The 24,847-nt window shown below is 52.1% G+C and overlaps 1 protein-coding gene across 1 annotated transcript in view; it reads right to left on the minus strand.

Moving 5' to 3' along the window:
- The window catches only part of LOC116946664 (thyroglobulin-like), a 107,297-nt gene that overhangs the window by 40,981 nt on the left and 41,469 nt on the right, over positions 1–24,847 (minus strand). Inside the window, exons 25-30 of the mRNA XM_032961839.2 lie at positions 16,410–16,489; positions 15,206–15,349; positions 14,535–14,600; positions 14,185–14,331; positions 6,362–6,529; positions 2,550–2,669 (exon numbers count right to left, since the gene is read on the minus strand). Of these exons, the coding sequence (XP_032817730.2) occupies positions 2,550–2,669; positions 6,362–6,529; positions 14,185–14,331; positions 14,535–14,600; positions 15,206–15,349; positions 16,410–16,489 (725 nt within the window). The remainder of the gene's footprint in view (positions 1–2,549; positions 2,670–6,361; positions 6,530–14,184; positions 14,332–14,534; positions 14,601–15,205; positions 15,350–16,409; positions 16,490–24,847) is intronic.

Below are 24,847 nucleotides of genomic sequence, written 5' to 3' on the forward strand. Positions count from 1 at the left end.
AGGAGCCTTTTCCCGCCCCGCCGACAAAATGGCGGCCACCCGCGTGGGCTGCGGCTCCGCGCTTTCCGCGCTCGCGAAATGGTGGTGGCAGGGCTGTCCATGCGTTTATCCTGCACTGCCGGTTCTTCCATCTCAATTTTGGAAACCAGCGCCGCCGCCGCAGACAGTATGTCCACGAGGCACGTGCTCCTGATCCGGCGTCCCCCTCCGGGCAGTAACAGTGCGGAGTTGCATTCCTCCTCATGCTACTCCGCCGGAAGCACCTCCGCGGGGATCATCTCCAGGCTGTCGGATCCTGGGGCTGTCTGGGGAATCACCTCCCCGTCGTCTTCCTCATCCGAAGACATCACGGTGAGTTTCTTCCTCCGCGTCGATATAGACAACTAATCTTTTCTGATTATTTGTTAAAAATGTATCGTTAACACTTCCGACACCAAATGTAGTGAGTCACTTCAGAGACACTAGTTAGGAGGCAACAACATTTAATTTACACAATATAACACCGTTACACACGGGACTACGATATGCCTATCTCTTAGACACCGTTACACACGAGATAACTATAAACGGGTCAGAGCAGCCAACGTGCTGTCTGACCCACGACGTCGGAGACGAAGACGTAGCACCTCAGGTTCACTTCACCTGTAGACAGCCCCGATCAAAAATCGGGGCTTTCTTTTTACCTCTCTTGGCGTGACCTAGCTCCGCCCTCGGCCGCGCCCCCTTCTGGAACGTTCCCAAAGGTACCAGGCTACCTTGCACGTGCCACCTGCCTGGCTCCACCCTTAACCACGCCCCCTTCAGGAACTCTCCAGAAGATTCCCGGCTACACTTCCCATGTCCCCTCGGTCAACTTTGCCCCACATTCCCCACCCCGGCCCATCACGTGCTTCACCCGAGGCCCGTGTGACTCGTCCTCATATGCCCCTTTCCGCCAGTATCCCGCACCATGCTCCCTAGTGACCATTTACGTGGCATTCACTCGCTGTGCTGGCGGAGTGGCTGCTATCCCCTACTCTGTCGGTAGGACTCATCAGCCTTTCTCTGCTAGCACCCAGTACCACGCACCCTAGCGACCCACCGTGTGGTACTGCATGGTGTGCTAGCCTCTACACAAGGGGTGGGGAACGTCCGGCCCGCAGGCCGTATAAGGCACCGCGAAATCATTTGGTCTGGCCCTGCCAAGGCAACCGCAGGCGGGACTCAAAATTCAACAAATCTAGGAGCAAACCTGGAAAAGCAGTTGCGAGTAGCAACATCATCAATACCAGCTAACATCACACGTCTCACCAAAGAGAAGCAGTTCCAGCCATCACATTAAGGGTGAGTTAATTAAATGTTTGACCAAATATAACAGGATAATTTTTATGGCCCGCGAATGATGTTATAGATATCCAAATGGCCCTTGGCAGAAAAAAGGTTCCCCATCCCTGCTCTACACCCATATTTCCTCATTCTACTATACTTAGTAGTATGCGCTGTAGTCTGTAGTGATCCATTCTATATCACTACACCTGATCTGGTACTCCGGTCTACTTCCCACATGTCAAAAATAAATTCATGGAATTAGCTAGACATCCTTATGCAGGACCCTCCTGAAATTGAATCTTGAGACTCAGGAAGACTTTTCTATGCATAAGTCATTATTATAATAATAATAAAGTTCATTCTAGGCATACATATATGGAATTTCACGTGTATGCATTGTAAAACGTAATTTATAACTCATGATCTTATGATTAATATGTCGCCTAAGGACAACCTTGAACTGGCTTGACACTAAATTCCAGGGCGGCTGTAAACATGTCAGCGGGAAATTAGGAGTGTACTATGAGTCAACTTTATTAAGACATAATTTGCACTTCGTCGACCTTCCCGTGGTATACACGGCGATGGTGACAGCTACATAGGGCAGAAGCCTGGGCGACAAGGAGAGTCGATGAAGAAATACCGTAGTGATTGGTTGGAAAGGATCCTAGACTTGTCGATACAAAAAATACAATAAAAAAACTATTAGGAGTGGGAATAACAACGAGACCAAGTGAAGGTGAGAGGCCTGCGGTGGTGCGGATGCGTTGTATGTCTGTATGTTGAACTTCTTTTGCACCGTACGTAGCAAACCGTGATAATCGGAGGTGGGGGGGGGGGGGGTAAGACAAAAAAATGAATGAGCCCGGGCGTGATTCCCGCACTCAGCGAGGCTGCACACGAAGGTGGCAGAAGAGACTCGAGGAGGGGAGAAGAGATGGAAACCCGGAGGGACGGACGCAGCGGGGAGAGATTGAGCAGAGAGAGGATCGAGAGCGAGCGGGGCAGCGACACCGGACAGAGAGAACCGCTGTGGAGATTAATTCGGCCCCTTCTCCACAAATGAGCTGACGGAAAAGACAACCGTCGTCGATGATAATGATGATGATGAAGCTTTCTGAATGCGAGTAACACATCTGTCACAAGTCAACAACACTCGCAGTGTCTGCTGATCCTCGTGCTCAGGTGGCAATAAATTTGAACGAAGGCGTGAAGTCGCGTGCAGAGGCGGTCACCCTCACCGAGGCAGACGGCAGCGTCAGGGCAGCAGTCTCCGAAGCGCTGGCACTCGCGGTTGCACTGGCAGGGCTGCCCGGGGGAGTACAGGCCACAGCGGGCAGCGCAGGAGGTGCCCAGGCTCGCTGCACCGTGCGTGCAGCGCAGCAGACACGCAGCATCAGAGTTACGGACACCGAGGGCAATCAATGAGGTGCACAGACAGGCGGACGGCAGCAGGGGCGTTGTTGTTAAGATCGTGAACTCGATGAAGGAAAAGTAATGTACCAGTTGCGGAAAGAAGAACGTTTTCATTTGGAGCGTAATACTTGCTTTCACATGCGGAGCAGAAATATGGACACAAAGAAGCTGGAACAAAACTTTAATAGTACGCACTGATGCATGGAGAGGTGCACACTGGAAATTACACAAGGGACAGAGAGAGAGAACAACACAAGGATCGGAGAGAAAGGAGTTCATAAAATTGCATAGACTACGAAGACTCAAAGTTCAATACAGATAGATTCGATACATTCAGTGCTGTGCTGCCATCCCCTAGCCACCTTGCAGTCCAGGCTTACTCCACCTCGTCACCACAGCCAGGCTTACTCCATCTCGTCACCACAGCCAGGCTTACACCACCTCGTCACCCCAGCCAGGCTTACTCAACCTCGTCACCACAGCCAGGATTACTCCACCTCGTCACCCCAGTCCAGGATTACTCCACCTCGTCACCACAGCCAGGCTTACTCCACCTCGTCACCACAGCCAGGCTTACTCCACCTCGTCACCCCAGCCCAGGCTTACTCCACCTCGTCACCACAGCTAGGCTTACACAGCCCAGGCTTACACCATCTCGTCATGCCAGCCAGGCTCTCACCGATGTACTAACCAGGCACAGCCCTGCTGAACTTCTGAGGCCCAACAAGGTAGCGTTCATTCACGGTGATTTATCGTAGGAATACCTTTCCTGTGTGGTCGTCAATCCCCTATGCTACAGATGTACAGCACAATGCCGCACATCCAACTAACTGGGAACTCAGACATGTGAAATAAACAAAACGGATACGTGAACACCTATAAAAATGTGTAATTTACACCATCGTGCACACATAGGTGACTGGGCGAAAACAAAGCGCAAAGCTGCTTTAAACTTGGTGGGACTTGGCTGTGCTTTAGTAGCGAGCGGATGTACGCGATGTGAAGAAGACAACGGCTGTTCGTAAAATAGGTGGGGTTTGTGAACGTCTACAGAAAATGACGGTCACACCACTGTGCACAAACACTGCACCGGGGTGGGGGGTCAGGGCGGACACGCCACATGTGCCGACACGCGACATGTGACGACACACAACATGTGACGACACGTGACATGTGACATGTGACGACACGTGACATGTGACGACACACAACATGTGACAACACGTGACATGTGACGACACACTGCGGTTTGAACTATCTCATCGACAGTTATATTTGTTAAAGCGTTACGGCCGTCCCTTCCCAAAACAAGATACAGCTTGTGACCTATACAAGCAGAGCCTGGGGGGGGGGGGTGCGGGTATGTGGCCTGACCCCCAGCAGGGCACAACCACGACTCTTCCGGAGAGAGAGGCCACCAAAAGCGGCAGGCATGCCATTCGCCGGCCACGGATATTTTTTCCGAGACTTTCGTATGCCCTGCGTCGCTCGGAAGAGCAGTTCTGCCATCTGCCAACGGAGCGCCACCGCCACCACCACCAGCAGCAGCAGCAGCGGCTGTGGCGCGTTTCGGAGCCTACAGCAGCCGCTCGGTGTTTGTTCAGCTGAGGCCTGGAGGGTGATGTGATAGTGTACATCAACACCCCAGGTTATAAAGTTACCGGCTTGGCAAGACAGTAGGAATTCATCCTTCACGGGTTTGTCCCGAAGACAATGAGGTTCCTTGTGTGGGTTTTTTTTCTCCTCCATATCGCAAAAGCATACACGGTATAAATTTATACAAAGAAGATGAATTTAAGTGTCACACCATAGGTTATCTGCAAAGGGAGATTGGTCGCTCTTGCTGTGATCGTTGCATTTCTAAAATAAACAAAGGGCTATTCAAGCCGACATAACTTTCTGAACTTCACAGATCTCTCCAACACATTTGTAACTGTCCAGTCCGAAATGGCACATTCTTGAGAACCCACACAGAGTATTTTACAAGAACATCTTAGGGAAAATGCTGGCATTTCTCAACGACTCTTAGGGTTTACAGTATTTTTCTATTTAAAACTTAGGTTCTGATGGAAAGTAAGTAAAACGAATAACTTTCTTTAAAACATGTTGGAACTGTTAGACATGTTTTTTTTTCCTTTTGCGGTGGAGTAAAGCATAATTTAATGCTGCAATGTCGGTGGAATGTTTTAACTTATTTTATAGAACACGTAAAGAACACGCACAAGTATTTGATTGAGTTGTCTTTGCAATGACGATGAAAGGAGACCAACGATGGATAGAGTCCATGCAATTATTGTCTTTACCGGCCAAGTCATCAGAACCCACGATCTCAGCCACGCCAGCTCAGTCTTGTGACCTTTAACCTTCGAGCCATCTGGCCTCCTCAAATCAAAATTGCATTCTGGGATGAGCAATGAGCCAGCACCACTGAGACCCTGGGTTCAAGTGCAGGTTCAAGTGGTTGGGTTGACATCTCCTTTTGAATTGACATAAGAAGATGTGAATTAAAGATCCAAGATAGGAACGAGCTGGATTGAGCCTGCAGGGAAGGCAATGGGCTTCGCTTGATCGGTCCAAACAACGCGTGGCAGGTGCGGCTACTTCAACCGCAATGGGACAACTCAAGGGACAGCGTGCTGTGAATGTGGTGAAGTGCAGAGCTGTTCGTCGCCCTCCTGCTCAAAGAAGCATTGGGGCGGTGTTCACATCCGGTCTATGGCGCTGAGCCTGCGGTGGGATTCCACATTCCTACAGCGAGAGCGCGTCTACCCACATGACAACCACCGGTGACTTCCTCACAATCTACTGCACATTTTATCGACCCCTGAAGCGAGGAATTATGGGCTGAGTCAACCCCCAAGCGAGATGTGAACTCGCACATGGCCAGTTCCTCAACCACTGCCCGTTGAATGCTCACACGGGAGGCACGACCGCTACGCGTCAACCATAATAAAGGTTTTCTGGGTAAGATCGCGTGAATATCAATGTGTCGTTAAACCTACCACCACCCGACACAGCCAATTAGTAAGGTTTGTTACTAGTACAGCAACATCGGTGTGTTGGAGAGCAAATCCACAACATTCACAATCTGAGTACGACGTTTGAAACAGTAATTGCAACTAGCTTCATCAGGTGACAGTCAGATTTGTGGAAAAAATCCTCCTGTTTCGTTCCTTAAATAGAGGGATATATGTGATGACGTCACTTGTGAGCCCTTCACATGCGAAGGGGAAGGGGGGGATTAATTAATGCCTCTAAATTTGTCAAATCATCTTGACACGTAGAATAGGCTTTACCCTTTCCCGGAAAGAATACGGAAGGTGGTAAGGTGTTCAAACACCAAATAGACGCCTATCACAAGGCATCAAGTCTGCATTCACCACACAGCATGCTTGTGTGGGGAATGCAGACTTGATGCTACACACAAAGCAACTCCTGCTGCCATGGAGTGGATCACCAGGCTCAACAAAGCGTTTCAATGTTTTGCCGTTTGTTTTTTTTAAACGCCAAACGGAACAAGTAGAATAAGACGGAAGATGAAGGGAGAAGCAGAAGGAATAAGAGGAAGGAATATGAAGGAAGAAGCCGTAGGGAGAAGCAGAAGGAATAAGAGGGAGGAATATGAAGGAAGAGCCACCTTTCTTGCGGTAGAGACGGGCGGGCGGCTCGAGAACGCCGAGCCGGCAGTGGCGGCCCCCCCGGGCGCCGTAGCCGCAGGCCAGCGTCTCGGCGTGCAGCACGCAGCGCGTGCTGTCCCCGAGGTGGCGAACCCCCACGGACGCGCACCACGGGCTCCGCTGGCACGCTGCAAGGAGAGACACGGCGATGGCGACCGTCAGGATGGCGCTGCGGGCGACCCGCGTGCACCGCCTCTCCGACAGCGTCGTCGGTTCCAGCTGGGTTGTACGTACGTGTGTTGAACTTCTTTCGCGCCGTACATAGCCGTCCGTGCTACTCGGAGGTGCGCGGGAAGGACAACAAACTGAACGCCAAAAAGATTGAGCGTTGGGTGGTGATCAGTGTCTGCTGACAGGTCTGGACATTCCACATGTCTATGGCAAGAGAAAGTCAACCGCGATCCTAACTGCATATCGCGACTGTGATCGTTATGAAAGGTAAAGGTGTAACCCCGCAATTCCTTGCTCTAAACATTGTTAAAGTAGAAGGGCCTTCAATTGAGGGAGCTCTCCAGAGCCGCTATAAAGGGTAGTCGGCCGACTCTTTCAGACTGGCCAGACATTTTGGAAGAGGTAGGTACACCATACTCTACACGTGACCTGTCCATCAACTATCCATTATATCTCAATATCTATAAAAGTCGTAGGTATATCTCAAAGGATGAAACTTTAACTCCACAATGTGCATGCAAGTCCACTCGTTGATCTTCACAGTTTGAACAATGTCATGCACATGTAAATGTTCCCTCTATGGCATGTGTTCTTCTTTCTGTCTCTGTTCTTTGGGATGTATGTATTTTGAACTTCTTTTCTACTGTACGTAGCCAACCGTGTTGATCGGAGGTGCGGGGGAAGGACAACAAACTAAACACAAAAAGCAGTTCTAAAGAAATGAGTTTTCAATCCAGATTTAAAAGTGCATAGCTCCAGTGGCTTCACTACAAATAAACTATTCCGTGTAATAACTCGGCTATTCTACCTGTCACTGCACTAACGAGCATTCCATTCGATGACCTTAAACCAGGACAAGCTGCGTGCCTCTAAAAAAGAACCCCGCTCACCCACACACACATCACACAATTGCTTCGGGGCAATTCCTCACCACACCTGACAGCCAAAGAAAAAAAGAAACCGTATAATACACAACCCATTGCTTAGCTAAATATATTCAAGAAACATCGCATGGAAACTATGAAGCAGGCATGAAAGGGCAGGGACGCACGTAATGCCTCCCACGGGGAAGACATTGCCGGGCTCGCTTTCCTCCACCACCACCAGCACGACGACGATGATGATGATGATGACAATGACGATGAGAGCACAAATTGTACGCAGCGGTGCGATGCCGCAATGGCACCTGGGTGGAAGTGCCAGGCCGCTCGGAGTGGCGCGCGCTCAGATATTAATCACTCTCTCCCCGGGCCCTCCGAGCTCCTTCCGGCCAGCAGCCGGCAGGAATGTGGCATCTCCGATTGCCTGCACGCCCGCCCGCTCGCCCGCTCCCCAGCTCGCCGCCCGCCCGCCCGCCCGCTGTCACGGACGGCGTAACGTAAGAACTGTACGGCAAGTGCTTCCATTGATCACAATTTGCCTGAGAGCAATTGTGAAGTTTGCCTCGTGCCACGAGACAGAGAGCGGGATGGAGACGGTATTGGGCGTTCCGAAAATAGGAACCGTGGCAGTGTCCTGCCTCGCAACCGCGCGGCCTGAAATATGTGTTTGCGTTCGCAACTCAGACGGGCTTTGATTGAGTAAAATATTTAGATAGCTGCACGGTCCGCGAGAGACGGTACCAACCGCCGTCAATGATCGAGTCATTTCTTTATCTTTTCTATAACGTGCACATGTCAGGGTTAGGCAAATATTCCGAGGGATCTACTTGGGAGCTTAAATGCAACGTAAATAAAGCGCAACGTTGAATAATCTACCGTTTATTTTAAAATCACATTTGTCTGAGGAGGAGTATGTGCCCTGAGCATTCTTTTTGGTTTTAGCAAACAATATTGGAATCTTGGCACGGCGCCAACGAGGCCACGTCTGACAGTGGCGGGGGGGGGCTAGGCATTGCTGCGTCAACAGAGCGGAGTGCAGATTCAAGAGCACAGGAAGCCGCCGGGTGCCGTCTCCGCTGCGCCCGCTGGCGTTGAGGTCCTCACGACGGCGACGAGACCGAGTGTCGGGCGGCGCCCCTTTCAAAACCGTTCACGAGTCGCAGACAACGGCTCGCCGCTGCCCCACAATTCTCCTCCGGCTCCTCCGGCTCATCCGGTGATGTCAGGACGATGACAAATGGCACTGATTAAGATTTTAAGATTGGCGCTAGAAAAATAATTAAAATCCCCCACCCCCCCCCCCAAAACCAAAAATTCGGTCAGAGTTTTAGAAGTTGAAAGGAGGGTGCCGTGGAGATTGAAATCATCAACGTGGGGCGCAAACATGGGTTGCAGATCAGTGAGGATAAACAAAAATTCGATGGAAAGGTTTGGGAAGCGGATTACGGCGAGCGATGTGTGTCCCCCGCGGTGGTGTCAGCCCTCGCTCCACTAAAAAATACACAATGACACCTGCCAAAAAAAAGTCCAGAGGTCTATTCCGCCCGGAGCACTTCCTGCAAAAGCCTCGAAATATTTTCTGTTCCTAGGCGCACTCGGAGTGTGCTGAGCCCCCAGGCTGCACTGCATCTTCTCTTCTCCCTTTGTGTTCTGGCTCTGGCAATCTTGACAAATTAATCCATCCACCGGCGAGCATATGGCAACAATTGGAGAGAGTTTTTCGTTGCTTTTAAAAAATGTATATCGGGTTATCCGCTGGCGCGCGCAATCACAGGGAACCGCGTCTCGGTGTTAACGATATTCTTCACGCGGGGTCCGTAACGATCGCAGGACTACGGTGAAGGACGATGTGGCTCTGACGCTGCTACGACATCGCCCGTGCCGAACGGAGATGAACCTTCGGATAAGGAGAAATGTAAACAGAAAACATCCTCCGCGTGTGTGTGCGTGTGTGTGTGTGCGCGCAGTGCCGGACGGGCAACTCTGTCGTGGACAGTGCTGTGGGGGGAGGGCCAAATCCGATTGGCCCCTCCCCTCATGGCATCTGTGACCACCACAGTGGCTAAACGGGGGCTCTGGACGGGTGCGAGGGCTGGTAACCCCTCCACCTTCAAAAATTTACCACGAAACCACGAATATAAAATGTAACTAATAAGCTTGTGCCGGAGGCCCTGGGGGGACAGGCGTCTATGACGTCTCCTGGCCAAACCCCAATTGGCGGAGCCAGGAGATTGAATCTCTACCCTCGGGGCTCCTCCAGAAACAATGAAAAGCCACTTCGTGTGGCCACGTGGAATGTTCGAACGCTCACTGTGGAGGAGAGGCTGCCACTCCTCTGTCGGCAGCTGGACCGGTACCGCCTGGATCTCTGTGGCATTCAGAATGTCCGGTGGACCAGTTCTGGCTCCTGCCACCATGAGGGGTGGACAGTCCTCTACTCGGGGCAGCAGACTGCCAAACAACAGGGTGTGGCTCTTCTTTTGAACAAAAGAATGAAGGGGGCGTGGGAGCGTGGCGGTGAGGTGCGGGAAGCTGTAAGCTCCAGGCTACTTTGGGCTCGCCTTCCCATCAACCGGAGGCGAGGAGTGGTGGTCGTGGTTACTTATGCCCCCACCGAAGACAAATATCTGTGGAGGGATGCAGGCAAATCCGATGAGTCAGATGTCTTCTATGACCTCCTGTCACAGGTGCTGGCTAAAGTGGCCCCTCAGGATAGAGTCATCTTGTTGGGTGACTTCAATGCCCGAGTTGGTCATGATGCTGGCACCTGGTCTGGAGTGATTGGAGGGTATGGGCCAGATCAGCTCAATAACAACGGTAGGAGGGTGCTAGATTTTTGTGCAGCCCATGGGCTTGTAATTACCAACATGCTGTTCCGGCATCGGCGCATCCACACAACATCATGGATGCATGCCGGGTCCAAGCAAGAACATCTGCTGGACTACATAGTGACGGACCAGCGGATGCGAGCCCATGTCCTTGACACCAGGACCTACCGTGGAGCTGATCTGTCCTCAGACCATCGACTAGTCATCTGTAAGATGCGCCTGCCATTCTTCCACTCCGGTGGTGGGTGTATACCCAGGACCCCATTCCAACCTAAAGTGGCCTGGTCTCAGTTATCTGATGAAAGTTGCAAGCAAGAATTTCATCATTGCTTGCGGATGGGGTTGGCATCGTCCCCCACTCCGCCTGATGTCGAGGGTAAATGGGCGAGGTTTAGGACTGTGACTCATGCAGCTGCAATGGCTGCTTTGGGTACGCGGTCCAGACCTCCCCAGAGACCCTGGCTGACAGAGGAGGTGTTCAGGATAGTTGAGAAAAAGCGACAGGCCCACTGTCATCGGCTACAGAATCCCACGTCAGAGAATGAGGAGGCTTACCGCAGCCTTTGCTCGGAGGTTCGGAGAGCCGTGAGGCGCTGCAAGGATGGGTGGTGGTCACGGGTTGCTGAGGAGATGGAGTCTGCCTCAGTGGCCTGCGATCACAAATCTCTATTTAACTCCATCAAAAAAGTAACCTGCAGCGCCGCACCTATTACCATCATTAGGGGAAAAAACGGTGATCCAATCTCCGACCCCCAGGAACAGGTTTGCAGATTTGCTGAGCATTTCTGTGAGGTCCTGGGGGAGGGGAAATCCCTCAGCCAAAAAAACATCGTGGCACAAAGTGGAGATGACCCTGCTGAGGCTGCAGTGCCTCAAATATTGGAAGAAGTCACCTCCTGTGAGTGGCTGGCTGAGGTGCCATCTGTTGAGGAGGTACTGAAGGTGATCCGGAGTCTGAGACCAGGAAAGGCACCGGGAAGAGATGATCTCCCAAGCAAAATTCTGAGGGAGGGTGGCGTTTGTGCACAGACTGCCCTATATGACATCATAACAACAGTCTGGAACACTGCACGGGTCCTGCAGAATAGGAAGGATGCCCTGGTGGTCCCCCTCTTTAAGAAGGGGGACCGCACAGACTGTAACAACTACAGGGGCATCTCACTCCTCAGTGTGCCGGGAAAGGTCCAGGCAAGGATTATTCAACATCGCCTTACCAGGCACGCTGAGGGTGGTCCTGCATAGATGCCATATTTTCTGTCCGTCTGCTGCAGAAGAGCTGTAGGGAATTCCAGCAAGACCTACATATCTGCTTTATTGACCTGGTCAAGGCCTATGATACCACCAGTAGGCCTGGGCTCTGGGTTGTTCTTCATGCTTTTGGAGTCCCTGACCCTCTGCTCACGATCATTAAGGACCTTCATGATGGTGAGCGGGCCTGGGTAAAACTACGTGGCCGGGAGTCAGAGCCATTCCCTGTACACCTTGGGGTGCGACAGGGATGTCCTCTGGCTCCCACATTATTTAACATCTATTTTGACCATGTAGTTCATGAAGCCTTCAATAGCTGTACCGGGGGAATCTCCATTTGGTACAGGTATAATGGGAGGCTGATCGGTGCCCGGGTGTGGTCAAGGGATGGCTCCCTATTGCTCAACCACGTTATGTATGCTGATGATTTGGTAATAGCTGCTCATTCAGAGGAGGAGTTGGAGATGCTGCTGCTGAAACTGGCCCGTGCCACTAAGAGACGGGGCCTTACCATTAGCCCCACCAAAACTAAGCACCTACCTGGGTATTTTGTACCATCGGACACTCCACCCCCACAACTCCCAATCGGTGATGGGGCAGTTGTGGAGAGAGTGGATAGTTTCCCATACCTAGCAGTGTTCTTATGAACGGCTCCAGTTTAACAGCAGAGGTCTCACTCCGAATCAGTCGAGCGGCAATATATTTTCATCGGTTGCGTAACGCTGTGTGGAAGCTACCTGGTCTGTCGCTCCGCACTAAGCTTCAAATCTTCTCGGCCACGGTCATTCCCTCCCTTCTCTACGCTTGCGAAACGTGGACCCCCTTAATGGAACATCTTCGCCAGTTAGAAACATTTAGGCTAGCCTGCCTACGATCCATCCTGGGTTTAACCAGGCTGGATGTGTGAGGAGCTCACAAATCCTTGAAATATTTGGACAAAGTCCGATCGGTGAGCTCCTCCGGCAGGCAAGGCTGCGTTGGCTGGGTCATGTAGCCCGCATGCCCAATCACCGCATGCCGAAACAACTTTTGTTCGGCCGGATCGAGGGGGCTAAATGGGCGCGGCACGGGCTAGAGAAGAGATGGAGTGATGTGGTACAGGAGGACGTGGAGCTGAATGGACTTGCCGATGACTGGTACCAGCGGTGTCAAGATCGGCCTCTGTGGAGGAGACTCGTGAAGAACGCTACTGGGCAGTTGCAGGCAGTCGCCCTCCAACAACAACGGAGAGCGGAGGAGCGACACTCACAACAACGAGCGGAGCGCCGGGTGGCTAAAGCACAGCAGGTTGGCACAGTAGGGGGCACAGGTGGTGCATCAGCCAGTCATCTCAGTCAGTCGACCCGTGGCACCTGGGTCTGCCCCGTGACCTCCTGCCAGCGGGCGTTCGACACTCCACGTGGCCTCAATGTGCACATGTCCTGGCACAAGCGTCGTGGTGACGTCACCGCCACTTAGTGGCGAATGGCGGTTGTTGTTGTGTGTACGTGTGTGTGTGTGCGTGCGTGCGTGTGTGTGTGTGCGTGTGTGTGTGTGTGCGTGTGTGTGTGTGCCCCACAGCGCCAGTCCCTCCACACCTGCAGACAGCCCCCACACTGATGTGGGTACGGAGGAAAGCGGCCATCACTGAACGTGTGGCTACGGCATCAGACAATCTGAGATGGACTCATGGGGGGGGAACAAATCTACGTGATATTTTTCTCAAATGAGTATTGGTACAGTGCTCATCTCCTGACAAAGTGGTACCTATTTTATTGACCCCAAAGGGATGGTGGGCAGAGTCAACCTCAAACCAGGATGCGAGCCGCTCACTCTACCACTGAGCCACCAGATTGTAGAATATGTCAAACTAACTTTGCAGTGCCACTTAAGAATCAGAATATTGAAAGTATTGCCGGGGTTGGGCACACATATCATAAAATGTTATGGTCCTGCTGAAGATAACGATCCTAAATTAGAATATAAATAATAATCACCATCGTTGTTAACATCTATGCTCTATCAACTGATGGATAAAATGTAACCCCCATGTCATCACCTCCCATCACTGTCACCCAGTATGGTCTCAACGACATTACTCACGGTGATATGAGGATTTGTTTGTAAGGAGGTATAAAGGCATAGACAGAAATAGCAAAAATATTAAGTCACCGATTCTCTGATGCCATCGTAATGACATCAACCAGGAGTGCATGCTGCAGACTCCCCAACTCCCATTCACAATGCACAGGTAAGGGAAAAAGCGTTGCAGAGCACAAACACACAGAGGGGGAAATGGAAGGTGATGGGATGGACAGAGCTAGGGAAAGGAGAGAAAGAAAGCAACTCACTCACACACTCACAAGCCCACTGACTCACTCAACTGCTCACTCGCCCACTCACTCGCCTACTCAATCATTCAACTGTGCCCTCACCCATCCAGTCAATCACTCATCTACCCACTCACTCATTCACCTACACCCTCACCGACAGCACGGGGTTGAAGAGGAAGCTTCTGGGGAGAGAGATTTGAAAGCAGAGAAAGAAGAGTGGGGGGGGGGGACCCGGCAGAGAGCTGCGTGGTGGAGCGAGCTCCAGCCGATGGGGTCGAAGGAGCTCAAACGGCGGCCACAAACGGAATAGCAGCGGATTTGGTGGCGCTCCGTTGGGCCGTACCTGCCAGGCACCACTCGTCGGACGGCGGCGCCGCTCGCGGAGATCCCCCGGCTCCGGGCCCCAAGAGAACGACGACGTCAAAGGCCGAGATGGTCGGGTCGACCGCGGCCGTGGAGACGTCCAGGGACTGGAAGCCGTCGGCGGCGCCTGCGGGGTCCGAGCGCGAGAGGTTTGCGGAGCGTAGAGACGGACTCGAGCGCCAGCGGCTCGAGCGCGTGACGGAGCGCGCCGCCGCGGACCTCCGGCACGAGCGTCGGCCGCGACCGACGAAATCGTGGAAGTCTTAGAGGCCAACCAAGAACGTGAGCAAGCAGCGGCCCAGTGGCTGCTCGCCGTGCCAAGTGCGGTACCTTTGGTCGGAGCTGGAGGAAGAGTCACTGCAGGGCAGAGCTGTGCAGTCTGGGGGCTGGAACGTGCTGAGGGTGACACGATCATGGTGAACGGTCAACACGACGGCTGAAACACCGATGAATGAGAACACGTTCTGACTCTCGTGTGACCATAAAATGAATCAATCAAACGTTCACACGCACGGTGGTCTCCCATCCAAGCATTGCCCAGGCTCAACACTGCTTAGCTTCCAAGCCCCGACGGGATCGAGCGCGTCTCGGGAGATTTGGTGGTGAGGCATTCTGTGCGTATTACCAAGTGCCAACGGCTATGCGTGCCGGTAATCCACCACCGTGGATGCAGCGAGCGATGGTGGATCACACACACACACACACACACTCGTGAATATCCAGGTTATGGCAATACAGCAAGTGGGTTAATTTATATCCGAACAAGCATTGAGTGTTACCCTCTCCGTACGCGCGTGCTCTCTGTTTTCCTCCCACGTATGTAAACCCTTGTGTACTGAGTCGGCCAAACATCCCAATATAGCACCAAAGATCTTGGGCAATTATCGATGTCAGTTTTGATTACATTCCCACTTCTCCCCCTCTCTCAGAGTGCACGGCAACTGTGCGCACAAACAAACAGCAAAGGATGACGATGGTGACTGCAAAGTAAAGTGAATTACCCTGTGCCCTGTACCACCCGAACAGGGAGCTCGCGGTGTCCACCCCGGGAGGGGGGCACCCAAACGTGGCGCCCACCGGCGACTCGCGGCCGCAGAGTTGCACGCCAGAGCCCGTGTGCGTCGCACACTGTAGCAGCGCCTCCCCTGCGGCAGGCACACACGGCAGCACCAGGCGTCACACACGGCAGCACGCGGCGTCACACAACGCAGCACGAGGCGTCACACACAGTGGTGCGTGGCGTCACACACGGCAGCACGCGGCGTCACACACGGCAGCACGCGGCGTCACACACGGCAGCACGCGGCGTCACACACGGCAGCACGCGGCTTCACACACAGCGGTGCGTGGCGTCCAGGCACCACACGGTCTCCCTGCCTGGCCTGGTAAACGGTAAAACTTGACGCTTGAGGCGCTGCAATTTGGGTCCCGCAGTGGCGAGATGTTAACGACCTCGCCTGGTATACAGGAGGTCGTGTGTTCGATCTTGACCCTGATGCCTGTATACAGTATTTGGAGTTTGCATGTTCTGCTCCACGGTTGCTTCGAGTTTTGTCCGGGTCCTTTGGTTTTTACCTCCATATTTAGAAACATGCGTTTAGAATGTTTGGGTGCTATACATTTCCACGTGATAAGCCACTTCATGAGCTATCATTTGTGGCCAGGTCGCTTCTGAAAAAGAGCTGTATAGCTCAGTGGGCCTTACCTGGTAAAATAATAAAAATGTGTTCAGCTTTAGTTTAGTTCAATTGCTTGCTCGTGTCGCTCATGGGGGAAACGTTCTCCGCTCGCGGGGGATCTGGAGAGCCTCCCAATAGCCCCTCGAGGAGGGATTTGGTCTCTGCTATTCCAGGCTGGCCAGACTACTTGGAAGGGCCTTAAAGATGTAATCCGCGATATCAAGATTGGTAGAAGACGTGTACGGGCTTTGCAAAATATTCTGCTTTGCCTGACATATTCCCCCATTGTTTTAGTGGAAAATCCATAAATGGATCACCTTGCATAATTAACACACAGCATCTGCGCATAATTTGCCAACCAGAAATTCCCCGCAATCAGTTTCTGCCGTACGTCTGGAGACATCCCGGGAATCAATCTCGGGCCGAGTGCAGCTCTCGGCCCGCGGCAGCGCCGCTTCGCCTCCTCGCCGCGCGCTTCTCCGTGACCCCGAGCCGGCGTGGGTGCCCACGCGTGGGGAGTACGTACCACTCGAGAGCGCGCGCCTGAGGAAGGCGAAGCCCTCGCAGCACGGGTCCTCGTCGCACGTTCGCTCGCACCGCGAGAACCTGCCGGGCAAACACGCGCCCTTACCCACAGTGCCCTCCGCATGCTTTGTGGTTGAACCGCGTGATGATGTCAGTCGATGTCAGTTGCCAGCACGTGGAGCGACACGCAGAGTCGAACACATTGTGCAAAGAAACGATGCACGACGCATGCTGGGAATTACACTAAGAGACGGGAGGACGATCAGAGGGATCTGACAGCAATAACGATTTCGGACATCGTACTGACTGCAAAGAAAGGTAAGAAGGCTTGCGCAGGATGCATCACTCAAAGGGACGATGGCCAATTAATGGAGTGTGCGAAACAGACTGTGGCATAGCGGGACCATGAGAGGTGGCACTTTCGTGGGGAGGCATTCATTTAGCAGTGGATATATCATGGCTGCTGATGGTGAATAATGTAATTTAATACATCGTGCGAACATAATACCCGCCTTTGTCTCCCCAGCGCTGATGTTACACACTGCACCAGGTATTCATTTAAAACTGAACTGACCTAGGGCAGCCTCAGGACCGGTTCAAATATTCACCACCGGTGTTGGCCGCGAGTGGAAATCGAACCCGGGTCGCCAGGTTCGTAGCGCAGCATAGCACTAACCGCTACACTACAGCTCCCCACAATTGTAAACACACACACACACGCAATCAGACATAATTACACGTCAGTTGGCCGCGAGCAGAACGTTGCAGCAGCCACAATTAGCTGTTCTGTTTTGTTAAAGCGGTTTAAACGAATGACTTTGTGCCAAACGCAACATCGACCCTGATGGATTGCCTTTACTTTGTCATTTTGCCAAAGAAACAATGTTGGTACAAAGCACTGTATCCAGTTTATGTTTTAAAAAATAAAGTTTATGAACATTTGAACACTGAGTCTACCCCTCAAATTGTAATAATAGTAACAGGCATCTTATTAAACAAAATATTCTATACTGGATATTTAACAGTGCACACCGTTAATAATTTCCCCATGTATCGATTCAACAAAACAGTTTGTGATTTAAAAACATGTGAGAGCGACCTCCTCTTACTGAGCCAGTTTGTGGAAATTCCTCGTTCCTCTGGCAGGGGCTGCGTCTATCCATAGTACTGTCGACTTCCCCACAAAGTGGCACTCATTTGTCCAACCCGGATGGATGATGGGCATAGGCGACCCACAATGAGGAATTGCGAGCATGCGTGCGTGTGTGTGCGTATTCGCGTGCATGCGTGTGTGCATGTGCGTGCGTGTTCGCGTGCATGCGTGTGTGTGCGTGTTCGCGTGCATGCATGCGTGTGTGCGCCGTGCCGCCTTACGCGCGATTGAGCTCAGACGCAGGATCGAGCAAGGGGAGTGAACGATTAGCATTCAGAAGGGTGTCAGGCCTTGACCGTGAGCGTAGAGCAAGAACCAAGCTGGTCGTGATGCATTCCATCTGTCCGCACGTCGGCTGCGATAAAAACCGCGGCCCGAGGGCTGGTAATGAATCGGCGCGCGTACAAGCGCTCGTTTGTAGTTGTCGCACAAAGAGCCAGGGGCGCTCCCGCGTGTGAACACGGACGGAGCGAGCACACACGGACGCACACATGCAAGCAAGCACGCACACACTCACACACGCACGCACACACACATGCACGCGAGTACGCACGCACACACACATGCACGCGAGCACGCACGCACACACACATGCACGCACACACTCACACACACATGCACACATACATGTACGCGAGCACGCACGCACACGCACGCACACACACATGCACGCAAGCACGCACGCACACACATGCACATATGCATGCATGCAAGCACGCACACGCACACACACGCACGCACGCACACACACACACACGCATGCACGAGCGTGCAGCTCCATGCGCGGTCCGGACGGGCCGACGGGCGTGCGGTGATCACAAGCGAAAAATCCGCCAAGTTACCATGAGGAGGTAAAGGTGCAGCCCAGCAATTTCTTGATGACACCGCGGCAGGCGGAAAGCTATCCGCGAAAGAGAGAGAGAGCCCCTTCAGAAGGTTATTACCATAATCATCGTCAGCAGCCATGGTCAATCCACTGGTGGACGAAGGCCGCCCCAAGCTGCCCCCTCCTCTCATGACGCTGCAGTGCAATGCCCCACCGAGCACCTGCATACGAACTTATATCCTCTCGGGGATGATCAGCTTGTGTGCAGGTGTGGAAGTACAGTACCCACACTTTACCCCACCTAACACGACCTGCTGATTGACTAATGGTGGCATGCCCATTCATACCCCTTGTGTGGATAGAGGTGGTGGAGCGGGGATGTAGCCGGGCGGTGGCGGCTACGCTGCCGCACCTGGCTGCCTGTCACCACGCCCGGTGGAGGCGGCAGCATGGGTTGGTGGATCACGGCACAAGCGTCGTGAATCTCCCTTCCCATGGGCGTCGAGGTGCCACATACCCCGGCTCGCCAGGAGAAGGCGGTACAGCAAGCGGACTTATCGCCATCGGTTTCCATCTGTCTGGGGATAGAGCGTTGCCCCCTCGTGCGCGTGGGGTTTCCTCCAGGCACCCGGTTTCCTCCCACGTGTATAATAAAACACTCATCGTGAACTGGCTAAAAAGATCTTAAAATAAAACCCAATGGAGGATCCTTCTGAAGAAGAGCCGTACAACTCAGTGTCTCTCTCCTGCATAATTAATTATTTATTGTTATTACTATTGGAAGAAACCTGCACCATCGTCTCATCTGCCGCGCAGGAGGATGGAATGGAACCGGTGAATCCAGAGCGCTCACCATTCCACCACCGCAGCAACATCTAAGTTACCATAACAAACCACAAACACTCGTCCTAACAGAAACGTTTTAGCCGGTCCAAGAGTACAAAAAAATTACAGAAGATACTGTTACGCGTTTAGAATTTGAGAAACCATTATTCATTCTGTTGGTATAGTAACCGAATTAAAATACTCATCAGAATGTAAATAGAGCTCACACTGAGGGAAGATGAAATACCATTACAGATGTTTGTTTTCTCTGAGCCACTTCCGCAGACAAGGGATGGCAATAATCACGTTTATTGAGTTACAACTTGACCTCATCAACGAGCGGCCGCTGAACTCATCTTACATTCCACACAGCCGGAATGAAAGCCTCACAATCCTCACGGTGAACAGGTGGCGGGGTATGACAGAGGGCTCTCCGTGTCGACAATCACAGTGCCCTGCATGAGGAATCAAAGGCTGCCCTGGTGTACTGGCCAGTGCACTGGACTTGCGATCCAGAGGTCACCGGTTCGAGTCGATCTCGCAGTCAGGCGGTTAAATAACGGTGCAGCTTTCCTAAATCCGCCACCACCGCTGTGCGCCCAGCGGTATGCATGGGTACGGCGCAGGTAGGCGATCGGCAGGTAGTAGCGTGCGGTGGGATAAAGCGTGGGTACTCCCCACGTTTCAAGGCATACGGCCGGCGTCTAAGAGTAGGCTAAAATAGCAAACTCGTGGAATGAGAAAGTGAGAAATAAATTGTAGGTTGAGTAGACAGACGCAGAATGCGACGACTCAAGGCATGATACGCGCGCGGAGATAATATCTCGAATAATTATTAAAGGCAAGCAAAAGTTTAACACGTATGCTTTCACGACCAATATCATCCATAATACAGGTTGTTGGGGTTAGATCGCGTAAATATATAAATATGTCGTTAAACCCATCACCACATCTAAGCCTCTATATAAGGAAATAAACAGGTGGACTCTCCACAAACCTGGCTGTCGCCTGATGAAGCTAGTTGTAATTACTGGCAAAACGTCATCCTCAGATTGTAAACGTTGAGATTGTAAATGTTGTGGCTTGGCTCTCCAACACAGCGGTGTGCTGCACTAGTGACGAATTGGCACGTTCTGTTTACGTGACAACCCTTACTAGTTGTCTGTGTCGGGTGGTGGCGGGTTTAACGACACATTTATATATTTACGCGACCTAACCCAAAACAAGCCTCTTATGTAAGCAAACGTGTTCACGGACTACTTCCGCCGCCACACGCCGCCTCTGGGCAGAGCCGCTGGGGAGCGTGGCAGCGGCCACGAGGCACGACGAACCACGGCGGCACGGCCCAACGGCTCGAGCGCGAGATGCGCCCGCCGCGGGCACGAGGGCCAAGGCAAACAGGCTGCCGCAGCCAGCACGGCGCAGCGAGGCAACTTGGATGTGAACTGCTGGTGAGAGCGATGGAATTTGCAGTGAAAATAAACAGCGTCGGTCCCCGAGACGGCTCTCGATGCGCGCTTCAGTCCCTGGCGTCTGCTCATGTTCCAGGTAGCAGCCAGAATGGAGCTTTCATTTTTTACTCAGGCTCTCTGCCTTCTGGGTTTATACATTTTGCTGCGTATATATTTACGTACAGTGGGATGGAGTTGTGTAGAGTGGTTAGCGCGCTGTGTTATGAACCCGGTTTCCCGAGCTTGATTCCTGGCCACGGCTAACATCAGTAGCGGTCATGGGCACCACCCCCTCCATCCACTTGCCCACAACTTTTGCCAAACCGCAACAACCAGAATGGTGAAGTGTGCTCGAACAACTGGCCGTGACCAAGACGGCACGGGGAAGCCTTCGTCCAAAAGTGAAATTTGACAATGGGCTATAAATAAATATAGTACGCAGCTACGTAGGTTGTGCTCTAGGCAATTCATAGCTCAGCACATCACACGGCACGAAGCGTTCTCTACGGCCGGTGCAGCACGCTCGCAGCGCTGGGCCGTGGACAGAGGCCCGCCGGTTTAATTGTCTGTGCGCGGAACGCAGTCGCAGGATGAGGTCGGGAGGATTCCGCTGGCCCGTGCCCTGAACGGGATGCGGCGATGGGATGGGGGTGGGAGGCGTTACTGTGCGGTCCCGGAGTCACCGGCGAGAGCGGTGATCACGGCGATGCCACGCATTCACCGACAAAAAGAAAACATCCCCGGTACATACTCTTCGGTTCTTTCGGTAAATTCACGAAGACCGGCACGTCGCACGGGGTGCCGGGTGGGCCAGCAACCACGCCCGGCCGCCTTTGTCTCTCCAGTGGCGACGTTTGCACACACCGCACGATCACACGCTCACCCGCGCCTACCCAATCACGGGTGGTGGACGTAGTCGAGAGGTACGATTTGAGCCGAGCGGCCGCCCTGGTAAACAGTAAAACATCTCCGCACCGTGTTACCCCAGGGCACCGCTTGCTATGGCGTGGCTACCTACTCCAGTAGGCTTTTACTCATACTGCGATTGGCTGAATTAAGAGCTGCATTGTTAATTAAACCGTGACCCCTCGCTATTCCGGGAATTACTAGAGATTGGAATAAGCAGCCAGCTTCAATCCAATGCCCATTTGGCACTGATCTTGTTTGGAAGGTTGCAGCTAGCTGCCAAGCAATTTGGAGGAAATATCAGCGTAAGCTTTTTGGAATGTTCGGACGGGCTGACTTGTTGGTGTAACGGCCTTAAAAACAAGCACATTTGGCTTCATGTGCCACTGGTCTGCCACTGGTGTGCCACTGAGAGCAAGGAAGGGGAAATTGCCTTCTGATATTTGGCAATCCACTACCATTCCAATTCTATTAGGTGATGAGGGATGAGTTGGAAAAACTTTTAGTTTTTGATATATATAAAGGGTGCAGTAAAACAATAGTTTGGAAATATTTATTGATTGTGTAAAATCATGTACAGCCCTGTACCAATCCACTGCTGGATGAAGGCCTCCCTCTGCTGGGTCGGTGATAGTGGTCATTTGATAAAATTTCATTGTGCTGATCAGTGCGGGTTGGTGACGGAAGAGGCCAGGATAGGTTCAAATATCACTCATCACTGATGTTGGCTGTTGCCGGGAATTGAACTCGGGCGGCTAGGTTCAGAGAGTGGTGCGTTAACGGTGCGTGCATTTTTCTCCAGCTATAGGTTTCCTTTTCATCTCTTTCTTGAGTGTTCATCAATTTGTTCATCATCCATGCGTCCATCTGTCAACCAACCCGTAAGTCTAAAGTTACGAATTATTCAATCAATAGAGAGAAGTTAAAGCCACTTGAACTGCAATCAAGATGCTTGTGGCTCCACGCATATAATATGACTAAATAATGTGCCACTAGACTTGTGATATTTTATTACGTCACGATGGGATAATTGGTAACAAATGCATGCACCGTATTCTTGAGCATTATCCCAAGAAGGCAATCATCGTCCAGGGTGGTTTAGTGAACTTGTGAACATTTAGCTCAAAACGCCGACGTGTATATATATTTTTCCTCATTCCAAAACTCATCCTAAATTATACCTTTGCTTTTTACCTGTCTGCCGTGCTCTCCTCACTGTTTTGCACCCTCGAATATTCATTAATTCCATTGTTGAATAAACATCGAGCGCTACCAAGAGTTCAACTCATATTTGCGTTGGAGGAATTTTCCACTTTCCACATCGCACGAGGGGTTGGGGCACGCTTGGCGCGCGGCAGCCCCCGCTCCCAGTCAGAACAAGAAGTAGCTGGCCCCAGACGGCATTCCTCCCTCCCACCAGGCCGCCTATTTTGCCAAAGGGCAGGCCTGAGCCCGGAATGTCTGAGCTCCGCGCGGGCGATCATCTGCCCCCGCTCACCGCTCGCTCTTAAGCACGCAGCGATGCCCAGCGGGGGTGGGCGGTCAAAATGGGCACTGTTACCAGAGGCCTCACACAAAAGAGGGCCCCAAAATGGGGCTTTGGGATGGTGGGACGAGGGGCCTCACGTGGCCTCCGAGCTCCTCTGGGGGGCCCCGACAGGCCAGGACGAGCGTCGCTGCAGCGTCCCAGCGCTTCTCGCACAGTCTTCTCGCGCACGGCTAGACGATTCGCTCAAGGCGCGGCCCTGCGAGTTTTTGCCACTGCTTACGAAATAAATTCCATCGGAGGCAGCTCTAGAAAGCCCCTCCTTCAGAAACGTGGCCTACTTCTTGGAAGAGGTGAGAGTATCCACACTCAACCCCACCATGTGTATAAATGTGTGGCCATTTATGCAGTGGGGGGGACTGAGGCGGGGGAGGAGGGTGGGAGTTGGGAGGCTTGCACCATCGTCTCAACTGCCGTGGCGGAAGACGGAATCTACCCAGCGACCTGGGCAGCACTCCGCTGAATGGTTATTAACCTGATGAATCTGTCGAGACGCTTGTTAGCTGGCAAATGGCTTCAGCTGATGTGCGGCAGATCACTTCAATGCCTCTAGTTGAGTCTGCGATGCCAACCGCTCACACGGTGGTTCATGACTGCGTCGCTGGTTGGGCAACGCACCCCAGGGCTTTCCTTGAATTTCAGGTACAATCATAAATAATAATAATAAAACACAAGAGTGTAATCGGAGGGCACTGATTGAGAGAGAGTGTGCCCAGAGTTTACATCCTTGCCATTAAGAATGGTCAGCGCTGTTTGTATGATGCCGGACAAGATGATGGAGGAATTTGGCGAGGGAATAAAAAAAAAATTAAATCACAAACCGACGTGCCGCCACGCTTGTTGAATCGCCCATTGTGGCACGGAACCGTTTTTAAAAGTCTGCCCACTGCTCAGAACGTGATCAAGTGTAGCCTTTGTCTGCCCTGCAGTGATGATCATTACTGCCCCTTGCTTCATGTGCATATCAGATGATCTCCACGTGCCATTGCGCTCCGGATTTTGCCGTTGCAGCCCCAACGTTTAGGAACAACCTTGTTTCTCCCCTTACAAAAAATATTTTTAAACATAAGAATAGGGCCTGATACAGCAGCCACATTTGCGATTTGAACCCTGAGCCTTACCCATGGTGTTGATAATTCAATTATGAAGCGAAATGTAATCGAAAGACAGCATCGTGTTGGTGTGGTCTTGGCTTGTTGTTTTGTTTTTATGAAACTTGCTGACCCAACCCTACTGGACAACTGTGAAAAAGAGCTTCACAGCTCATCATATTTCTTCAGTCAACTTATGGCTCTCCTGGCATCCTCCCAAACGATGGGATTGAGTATTGAGGGCGCCTGATTCCGTGCGCACTGCGCGGGTTTTTTGCGGCCGTGTCATATTTTCTTTCGTTCAAATCGCGATTGCTGAGCACTGGCACAAAGGCTGAGGACGTGAAGCGGCCCAGCAACATGCTGCAGCGCTGTAAAACATTCAAGAACTTTGTAGGGGAGGCGATGGGAGGGAATTTCCAAAGTTGAGCAGTGCGGTGGTTGAACACAGAGTGGATGAGTTGCAACAATCAGTGCCAATGTGAATTGGTGAGTGCCAGATCGCTCTCCAGTGTGAATTGGTGAGTGCCGGATCACTCTCCAATGTGAATTGGTGAGTGCCGGATCGCTCTCCAATGGTTGTACCGTTTCTTATTTAGCCGCGAGATTCTTCAAAAAATTAATTGAGCATCAAGAACCAG

Source organism: Petromyzon marinus, chromosome 27 (genome assembly GCF_048934315.1).
Source record: "Petromyzon marinus isolate PM22_M1 ecotype Great Lakes invasive population chromosome 27, UKy_Petmar_22M1.pri1.0, whole genome shotgun sequence".
Classification (NCBI taxonomy): Eukaryota; Metazoa; Chordata; class Hyperoartia; order Petromyzontiformes; family Petromyzontidae; genus Petromyzon; species Petromyzon marinus.